Raw genomic sequence first — 10,966 nt, 5'->3', positions numbered from 1 at the left:
AAAAAAAAAAAAAAAAAAAAAAAAAAAAAAAAAAAAATTCAAACAGCGACGTCAAATCCTCTTAACTCAAAAGACTTCCAAATTTATTATACATAATTAGATTAAAAAGATATGAATAGCAATAGGTGATGCCTGTGACCTCTCCCAACACCAACATCACATCTTCTTCCTCTTCGCACTAGTCCTAACGCGATTGAGATGGTCTATTGATTCATAATGAGGATTGAGGAGAGAAATGACTAAAATTATGAGAATAAAATTTTCAAAAAACCTCATAATCTATTTCCCACTAGCTTCGCTGTTTATGCCAGATTCTTTTTGAATCAAAACAAAGAAAAAATATCTGTGAATTGGTTGTTAAGAATCAAAATTGGGTTTTTAGGTGGCCAAATTCTACCTTGGGTCAATACTAGAGGAGGAGCCCTGCATCCTTTTCCGGAGGGCCAGCACCAAATATGAATAGATCATGGTTCCGGCCACAGAAGATACACCTATATAGACGCACACAGTTGTCGCACAGACATACAGGTACCTGGAGGAAAAATGCAGACAATAAGTTTCATCAACAAAAATAGCTAAAGACCTCGAAGAATAGGTTGAATTTCAGTTAGGTTCACCGATTGATACCAACCCTTGGCCCATGGTGCTAAATGCAAATTCTCATATGCATATTTCAATAATTTATTGATGGTCAACTCATTTAGGGGTTAGAGGAAGACTTACTTTGGAGAAAAGACACTCCAAACAAATAGATGATTCCTCATCAACAGCAATACAATGGTGTATGTAGTCAAGAGAATGGAATTCACGCCCAGTGGAACTAGACAAGGAAATGCGAGCATAATCTTGAGAAGATGTCCTGAATCTGCATTCTGAGGAATTACCAGATAGCTTGTGTCCTTCACTGAGATGTACATAACCATGCTAAGAAGAAATAAGATGGGGGATGCATAGGTGATGATGAACATCAGAATGCCAGAAAGAAGTGTCGAGTAACTTGACATGCCCTGGCAATAGGTAAAACAATTTTGGGAAAATTAGATAACCCATGGCTTTCTCAAACCCCAAACACAGTGCAAATAGCAATGTTTGTGTATTCAAAGGTACTCTTTCTTTCTTTTTTCTTTTTTTTTTTTAATTTTAATTTTTTTTTTTTTTTTGCAAGCTACACTAGAGAAGAAGAGGATATACAATGAAGGCTCCAGCAACATCAATTGTAGCCAAAGTATTGCTGTTCCCTAGAGCAAAATGGCCTGCCATTCCCAAATAGTACAATGCAGCAATCTAGGAGAAGAAAACAAAATTTCCCAGCATTAGTTCCTGAAATGTATTTAGTAGTAAGGTCAACAAAATGGCATACTCATTACAAAACAATACTGCAACTGACCTCAACCCATTGCTTATGATGCTGTAAAATTTATTTTAAATCAGAAATATTAGAAACTAAATTTTTATCACACAATGTTGACGTAGCAGTCCCAACCAACCCTCAATTTTATTTTTTTTTATTTTTTTTCAACAATGACTAATCTAAGGTTTAGTTAGGACTGTAATGCCAGCATTGTGGGATAGTTGTATAATAAAATTTTAGTTTATAGTATTACTCATTTTAAAATGGCATACTCGTTACAAAACAATACTGCAAAATACATTAAAAAAATTCCCATTATTGTATTGCAATGTACAACACTGTAACTGACCTCAACCCATTACAAAAAAGCATTAGTCTATCAGCATCATGATAAACTTGCTTTCAACATTTAAAACAAGACGATACTGTAACTTACCTCAACCCATTGCTTATGATGTAGACCGCAATAAGAAGAATAAATCATGATTGCAAAGATTTGCACAAGAAGCAATAATATAGGCACTGAATTGATTGGTTGTTGGAGCAGTAGCTGCAGAAGACACCAACAGAACATGTATGCCCATCCAGTCACAAATAAAGTATCTTTCAATTCCAGCAGCGGATACTTTTTTTGTATTTCAATAGGAACAGAAGTTGACATGTAGCTATCATGACCTGAGTATCTCTTAGATACGCAAATAGGCATAAGCCAAGGCAAGGCCATGAAAGTCCCAATTGTGGCAATGCCCAGAATTGCAAAGATGATTTGCACCCATAAGGTAGCACTACAACTTGATGAGACGAGTGTGTTCTCCTGATATAACATGATATGTTGCAAAACCAACAGGCCAGGCACCAAAAAGCTAAACCCAACCACCAGAACAAGTTTTCTCCTTGATCCTATTAAAGATAGAGCAAACAAGCAGAAGCTGATCATCAGGAGGCCAGAGATTAGATGAATGAATTTTATATAATTGCTCCCAGCCTGCTCAAGCCACTTAGAAATGTCAGGAAGATAAGTCCAATTCACGCCTCCTTGATGCCAGCCTCTCAAAGTTCTTCCGGAAATAACAAGCACAAAGATGGAACACATTTGAAAACCAATTTTCTTAGTTCCATTGTACAATCTAAATGAACTTTGTGATCTCCTTGCTGGAAGAGACTGCATTGTTTTACGGAGTAACAACAGATCCAATGTGGAAGTCACAAAATGCCAAATATATTGCTCTTCCTCTACCATGGAACTTGAACCCATACTTATAACAAGGATCAACATTATACCCAAAATAAAAGTCTCGGCTAAATTCCAAGTGTACATGCTATAGATTGAGTCAAAAAGTTGCTTCTCTCTAATGTAAAATTCTTTGCAGATATGAAATATGAGGCACAACAATATCAGACATGAGAGCAGCATTGCTGCAACTCCAAAAGCAAGTAGGTTAACAGGTTTCTGCAAAATAACAAAAATTGTCAATAAAAGGAAGAAAATAGGAAAGAAGATCAACAGGATGAAACAATTGACAATTTGCTGATGCTAACAATAAAAATAACCACGTTTTTTTTTTCTTTTTATTTTCATTTTCACATCAGAAAAGACTTTCAATCAGAAATTCTTAGAAAGGAATAGAGACATACGTCAGTGACTCTGCGTGATAACGACTCACTTGCAGTTTTCAGAAACTCATAATATGCTGCAACTATGCTACCGTAGTCTTCCCTACTATAAGACCTACATAATTTACAAAGGAAGAAGAACGAGGCATCAGCAGTATTTCCAATGAAATTTGTTTTCACGATTACTGTGATATAAAACATCATGTACCCACCTAGAGACATCCTTAGACTTCCAGGAATTGTGAAGAACTGCGGCATTCCTATATAAGCAACAAACCATGATCTCAATATTCCCATTGCACTTACTTTTTCTAGACCCTTGAACATCACTGAAGCTGTCACACGGGGAATTTTCACATGAAAGACCAGGTAATTGTGCTTGTAGTAATCTGAGTAACTGCCAGGAATTCAACTCCAATGCTTTCAGCTGTTGGTCATCTGTATTCATCAAGAAAAGGGAAACAGCATAATCACACTGATATATTATAAACTCAACTCAACTAATCCTTATTCCCAATTACATTAGGGGCCACAAGTTCACATAGTTATATGTACGTAAAAGGTGAAAATTTTCTGCATTCTAGCATTTACTGATTAATCTACTACAAGATTTGACACTAAAAACTATTAGTGGTCTATTCCTCATTTCAGTATAATACATGCAGATATTTATATCTATCTATCAGCATACATATATAGGCAACTATATTTTTCAGATGTATAATACAGGAACTGAGAAAATTAACATTTTCAAAGGAATTCAAGAAAATTAATCCACATTTGATTCAATAAAATGACAAAACTAATTGAGAAGCAATCGGCGTGGGAGTCAATTTACTAAATAAACCAAAGATAATCTCGTTTTAGAAGAACACTCGAGAAATCACACCAAGCATAAAAATCATCAAGCCAAGCTCCTAAAATCAGTGAGTTGTCAACAATCTCCAAGAAAAATGTTATATGTTCATACAAACTTTTAGACAATGGTCCATTCCCATTAATAATTAACACTACTATATTATCCATGCTATGTAAGATGCCTCCCAATACGAAGGTGTTTAACACAAAATGTGATAGATTCTCCAAGACTTGAAGTCCAGCTTCCGAATGAAGTTTCAAGTCGATACAAATAACTTCAATTCTTTTGTACTTAACTCAAACATAACAAAAAATAATTAAAACTAGCATATGTGATTGAGCCCAACCTATTGGTCCTAGTCAAATGGCTACACACTGCCAAAATCATTAACAAAGGGTTAGTTTAAACAGCATTTCTGGATTAAAGCTTAAGATCTAACTTCCACAGGATAATGAGTAATGAATATCTCCATAATCTAAGTAGCTTTTTATTTTCATATTCATTTCATCCAGGTCTCTTTCTTTCTTCGTATTCTTTTTTCAAACTCTTTTTCTTTTTGCAACTGAGAGAGAGAGAGAGAGAGAGAGAACCTGTAAATGACTCAAAAGTCCCCGAGATAAGGACACCTACATTGTTTTTAGGAATTGGCACACCAAATAGAAGAGCTAATGTTGGCGTGATGTCAACCTGGATCACAAGAATCAGATGCAAGTCATTTTGAGATATTACAACCTTGAAATGCAATTATCTGTTAAACAATTTGAAATATGAGTCCTTGAACATCTGCTCCATCAAAATAAACAAAGAAAACAATTTAAAAGAACCATAAAGTACGAGCTACCTGAGAAACTGTGTTGAGAGTGTGGGATGCATAATCAGAGACGTGATTTCTTAGGCCAACAAAAAGAGCCAAGGAGTCAGTTTCTTCATATGAAGAACCCCCATGATTACCATTTTCTGTCATGCCATGGTCACTTACTATCACCTACATGCAAAATTCATAAAAGAGACAGATATCTAAGAAAATTCAATTCCTTAAATGGACGTTATAGCCAGAACAGCAAAACAGAAGTTATGACCATGTAAACTGTAAAAAAAACTGCAAACACAAGGATATCACAGCAGGGATCTACACAAAATGAAGACAAAGATAGCCAAAAAACTGGCAATGGCACCCACACATTGACAATCTCAACCAGTAGGCATATTATGTTTTAACATACTGCTTAACAATTGTAAGAACATACAGATTCCTGCATGGAAACACAAATAGCTGATTTGTATGAACAGTATGCTTAAATATAAAGGTATAAACACAGAAACTAATATCAGATATTTCCCAGATTAAAAGGAAAAAAGTATGGACAATTGGCTACGGGTCACTCTCTTTGCCCCCAAAAAGACGAGGTCACCTTCAGGAAGCTTAAGCTCCTAGTAAATGGGCCAAACAATTTATATCAAGCTCACAAACTACATTAACATTAGTTAGACAGAACTTGTGTGACGTCTCACATCGTCTGGGTATAGGAAAAAGAATGTGTTTATATGTATAGTCGCACCATTCTTGACACAACACGTTTTAAAGCCGTAATAGCTATGAACCTATCAGAACTCCACAGTTAAGCGTGCTTTTGCGAGAGTAGTACCAAGATAGGTGACCTATTGAAAAGTCTGTTTCGGGGGAGCCAAAAGCGGATAATATTGTGTCATTAGGGTGAGTCATTACAAATAGTATCAGAGCCATTGCCCAACCTGAGATTGGGAGAGGCGTGCACAAGCCCATGAGGGTCGCCAGCAGGCACTCGCTGGGACACCAAGAATGAGATGATCCCATGAGGGTCGCCAGCGGGGACACTGGATCCCAAGAGGGGGTGATTGTGACGTCCCACATTGCCTGAGTATGTAAATGAGGATGTATATATATATATATATATTCGCACCCTTCTTGACACAACGTGTTTCAAAGCCGTGATGACCATGAATCTATCAGAATTCCACAGTTAAGCGTGCTTCTACGAGAGTAGTACCAGGATGGGTGACCTTCTGCGAAGTCTAATTCGGGAGAGCCAAAAGCAGACAATATTGTGTCGTTAGGGTGAGTCGTTACAACTTGCATATTCACTAAGTGCTATACATCAAAGTTATCTCATTTGATATATCACATTAAAAACTAAGTGAGGGTAAAAAGGAGGCATCACTAACCAAAAGTGTCTGTCCTTGGCCGTTCTCTTGATTCATGATAATACTTGTATGAATCATCTTCACCACTTCATCCATCTCCAAAAGTTTTGGGGCCATCAAGATGCTGAAATAATGAACAAACATCCAAAGTGAAGACTCAAAAATGATAGCATAAATCATTTGGATAGGATTTATAGTGCAATACCTATTACGCCCACCAATATGTCCAACATGATCCAAGCCTAGATAATGTAGAATCTGAAACAATAGCTTCAGTTAAAAGAAAGAGAATGAAGTACCATTCTAAATGGAAATTGAATTCATCACCCAAAATGTCAATTTTATAATCTTTATGAATTATTATTTAGTACAAACATTAATTTGTATACAGTACATTACACATACCCCCCCTCAAACTTTAGAACTTCTCTTTGGAATTTATAAATTTTGTCTATAAAGTTTAGGAAAAAGTACATATACCCTCCTCAAACTACCACCCTATTATCAATGTCCCCCCAAACTACCAATTGTGTCAATATCCAATCTAAACTACCAATAAATATGACCCAACTTATTCTATTTAGAAGTAGTCAATGTTCCTCAGCAGATGCACTTAGTCGCCGAGTCCCTTTACTCTCCATGTTGAGTGTCAAGGTTACAAGGTATGGACGTCGACGTCGGAGGATGGCCTAGTAGCCGATGACTTTGTGGTTGGGTGATTGAGAGCTAGAGATGATATTATGGGCACTTTTGTTATTTCACATTTTATTTGCTTTGTTATTTATTTTTCAGGCTGGTTATGTAACTTTTGGGCTTTATGTTATTTTAGTGGGCTGTCAGCCCAAGTATCACTAGGGTTAGGGCTAGGGTTTAATCTCTAGTCTGTTTAAGCATAATTTTGTACTGTAGTGATTAGCTTTTGATGAATAAAATAATGAACGTCTGTTTTTCCTCGTCTTCTTCCTCTTCCTAACTTTCTTCTTCTCTTCCCGCTACTGCTTCTTCTCCTCTTTCCCCTCTTTCTCTTCTCTTTTCTCATCTAGTCTAGATTTCTGTCGATTGTCCCGCATCACTTAAGCTTTTGGATCATAATGAATAAGCAAAGTAAATAGTAAGGCTCACTACCAAACTTAACAAATGCCTTATCTGAACTAAAAAAATGGGCTGTCTAATAAGTCCTTTAATCGTTTTACCCAATGAAGGCTGTATCTTACTTGAGATGTCACATTCCTTCCGACAAAATGAGTCAACAACAAACAGAAAAACTATAATCTTGTCATTTACTTCTAGTTTGTTATTAAATTCTTTGTTTTATCCTTAGAAGTGATAATTCTCATCTTCCTGAGGTTTAGCTTAAAAGAGACATTCTTGTACTCCAATAATAGAATATGAGCAAATTATAAAAGAATTTCTAAATTCTCAAGATAGCAGCATGGATAGGCTGTAATACACCAAAATATACCTGAAATGCTTGATAACAAGTACACATAGAACAAGATGTTAAAGTCCTGAACTCACAAAAACAAACCAGAAAATATTTCTAGCTGACCACTCTGTTAGTACAGCAAAAAAGTACATGTCATAAGAATCAACAACAACATCCTTCATCAACAAAATGCCAAACTTCTTTTAATAAGAAAGGAAAAGAATTATAAGCATTAAGACAAAGAAAACAAAACCAAGAACTAAATTAGAGAGATGAAAAGATATATTTATGGTTCAAGCAGTAGCCAGCAGACATGCTAATTTAAAGACATCATAATTATTATCACCAGTGGAAGTACTAAGAAGATATTATCAGGCTAGAAAAGACCAATTTATGACTTATTGACTAGTGACAAAGACTAACCAAAAGATCCCAATCATCTCTGCTTAGTTCATCCACCAAATGTCGAGAAACATTTTGATCTACTTGTACAGTATCTTTTACCTGTAACAAGAAAAAACTTTTGTCTATCATTTCAATTAGCTTATAATATAACTTTCATAGCTGAACAACCCCAGATGAAAGATGCAAACTCTAATTCCTAACTTTATGAAGCATTAAACAGTTCATATAGTAAACACCAACAAAAAAAGGACTCGTATTAACCTTTGAACAAAGTTTCCAACAAGAAAAGTTCCTCCAGGGAAGAATACTGGCCTAACTAGATATGATGGTAAAAATATTTGGTAATATAGCCAATCCTATTAATGTGCATAATGCAAGACAGTTTCTCCATTTTGTATGGGTATGAGATACATATTTTTTTCGAAACTGGATATAAACATTCTGGTGAGGGAAAAATATACAAATACTGTCAATCACAATGCTTTTTTTTTTTTTAATCAGAAATTGGCTCCAAGAGGAGGGATAAAGGAAAATTCGAACTACTGACCTCTGCTTCAATCATAATGCTAACAATATTAACATGAAGAACTTAAAAGAAAAAATATAATTTCATTGGGTGCAAAAAGACTTACGAAGAAACTGCTAACTCCATCATGCCTTATAAATAATCCAGGAAACAACTTAAGCCATGTTTCATCACCAAGCATTACCATCTTCCAACCAAACTTTAAAAACTGGCCTATATAGCAGGAGAGTGAACAAGTTAATTGCATTCCTAAGGACTAATAAAACTATATTGGTGCGCCAACTATTCCAACATGATTGCATCAACTAACCAAGAAGATTGTCATCCAATAGAGCCTGTGTGTTAAAATTGAAAGCCACATCCAAGAATCCCCCAATTGCGCCAGAAACAATAGCCTGCCATTATATACCAAAATAGTGAGGATTAGAATAGACGTCTACAGGTTATGCATATTTAAAAGATTGCAATTACACCCACCTTCAAACGAGGCATTGTAACAGTTGGAGGCGCAGCCTTAGCATGGTACCCAATTGCTGCTCCATTTGCTAACAATGACTGAATGTACGGCATAGCTTCCATCAAAGCCTTGGATGGAGGCTGATGATCCTTGCCAAGCACAAATTCTGCTGGAAGACCATCAATAACCTAAACTGACATGCTTGTAAATGAAAAACTGATTCTGATCCATCATACAGCATCATTAACTGCCAAAAAAAATTTATTTCCAAGGCATCCATTTCAACAGATATGGTTCACAGAAGAAACTTTACATACCATTAAAACAAGCCGGTCAAATGGAGGGATTCCTGAGAGTTCCTACATTAAGACACAAGTCCAATTTTCCAATTAGTAACAAATTTTGAAGAGGACAAGTAGCAAACATCCTGAATTTACTCATATTTTCCCATAATATTGCATCACAGGAATTAAAAGAAAAAATAAACAAAAGTTTGACAGAAGAAATCATCTGTTTTTGTGGAAACCTTTCTTAAGAACCATGCCATTTGAAAACAGAGCACTAAGAGATCATCAACAAGCATGAGAGTTGAGACCCCCACCACTGAATTAATACAGCACTAAGACATCAACCACATCAAAAGGAATGAGCGTACTCTTTTGATGTATTCAGAGCTTCTAGAAAAAGTTATATAACTCTCTTAATGTGTTTTTACTACGATTTTCAGCAAGAAACTTCATCTACTACTATCCCAGTTAGTCAAAACACTACACGATAGAAAGAAAGAAAAAAATGCTCGTGATGAATTAGTTAATATCAATCACCACTCCTCCATTAACTGAAATAATCAAATTACTGTTAAGCTATGTTTAATGCAACGAATTACAGCCTTGGAACTGAAAACAAATGCCATCAATTACAAACCCACCAGCTAGACGCTAGTTGATGCATGTGTCAACACATTCATAACTAAATACCAAATAACATAAAGCACAAATCAACAAAAAAAATATTGCATTAAAATCAAGATTAAATATGAAGGAAGTACCTCATATAGCGCTTTGAGCTGGTCCGGTGGCAGATCTCTCTCGCTCTGGTTGTGCACGGAGTTACACGTCGGCGCACGGAAGCTCTCGGGACCGCTAACATTACCAGAAAAGAGAAAGCTAATCATTGACAAATTCACTAAGTCTCAAACACAGGAAAAAAAAAACTATCCAATTGTTTTGAGTCTTGTCTTCAAATTTGGAATACTATTTTCGTTTCTTTTCTTTTTTCCTTGAATTTCTAGAGAACCAAACGGTACCTGACGCCGGAGAGGGCTGGTTTGACCGGAAAGAAGCCATAAACGAAGAGCGAGAGGCCGATGGTTTGGATTATAATTCCAGCTACGGTGAATAGTGTTAGATTAGTGCACGTTAGCGAAGACATTTACGAATCAAATTTGAAAATGGGAACGAGAGCGAGAAAACATCGTTTGATGAGACTTCGTGAACTCAGAAAACAACCGAATTCGGATTCCTTCTTGGGCAAGGGCATTTTCGTCATTGTACACATGCAACAGCTAAATTTTTTTAACTCCCACCTACATGGGATGTGAAAATTGTCGAATCACTATTAACGGGAATCTGATTGAAAAGGGACAAAAATCAATTACAAAAATAAAAAGAATAATTGGACATTTTTTGTTGGAAAATAATCCAATTTATTACTATTAATTATATTAAAAATTAAATAGTCTAAGGACATATATTAATTTAAAAAACTGATTAAAAAAACAGGAAAAAAAAACTTTGTCAAAAATGATTGGAAAATATAAATAAACTCAATAATGACTAAGCAATTTTCTAAGTATAAACTTGTCGGACAAGGGCATATTCCTAATTCCTAAGGGAAACTATCTTGACGACCAGACACCCGCCAACTTGTGCCTACACGTAGATGAAATATAAATATTAATATTCAGATTTTGACAATAAAAAATAATAATTAAATTTTTTACAATATGCTAAACAATAAAACAATAAAATTAAAGTATCATAGATAAAATTTTAAAAACTCTAGCGGAAAACTCTCTTTAAAAAACCTGGAGAATTTTGTTGTCTTTTGCTAATACCGTTGTTCAGAATATCAAAACAGTATTGAAT

At 35.4% G+C, this 10,966-nt stretch overlaps 1 protein-coding gene across 4 annotated transcripts; it reads right to left on the bottom strand.

Moving 5' to 3' along the window:
- On the bottom strand, nt 1-10,336 carry LOC133883067 (GPI ethanolamine phosphate transferase 2). Of its 4 annotated transcripts, XM_062322260.1 has the most exons (17): nt 10,126-10,336; nt 9,868-9,961; nt 9,137-9,178; nt 8,840-9,007; nt 8,673-8,757; nt 8,469-8,575; nt 7,855-7,935; nt 6,211-6,263; nt 6,027-6,129; nt 4,666-4,809; nt 4,415-4,511; nt 3,178-3,403; nt 2,987-3,080; nt 1,788-2,801; nt 1,192-1,284; nt 724-1,007; nt 1-532 (listed from the first exon to the last, which is right to left on the bottom strand). In XM_062322260.1, the coding sequence occupies exons 1-17, from the start codon at nt 10,248-10,250 to the stop codon at nt 394-396; spliced, it is 2,949 nt and encodes a 982-aa protein (XP_062178244.1). In that variant the 5' UTR covers nt 10,251-10,336; the 3' UTR covers nt 1-393. The 4 variants fall into 4 exon arrangements, with proteins under 4 accessions (XP_062178244.1, XP_062178248.1, XP_062178247.1 ...); XM_062322264.1 differs by lacking the exon at nt 10,126-10,336 and having other exon boundaries at nt 8,840-8,985; nt 9,868-9,963; XM_062322263.1 differs by lacking the exon at nt 10,126-10,336 and having other exon boundaries at nt 8,840-9,066; nt 9,868-9,962.
- Between the last annotated feature and the right edge of the window lie 630 nt (nt 10,337-10,966).

Source organism: Alnus glutinosa, chromosome 12 (assembly GCF_958979055.1).
Source record: "Alnus glutinosa chromosome 12, dhAlnGlut1.1, whole genome shotgun sequence".
Classification (NCBI taxonomy): Eukaryota; Viridiplantae; Streptophyta; class Magnoliopsida; order Fagales; family Betulaceae; genus Alnus; species Alnus glutinosa.
This window is presented reverse-complemented; position numbering and strand designations above follow the sequence as displayed.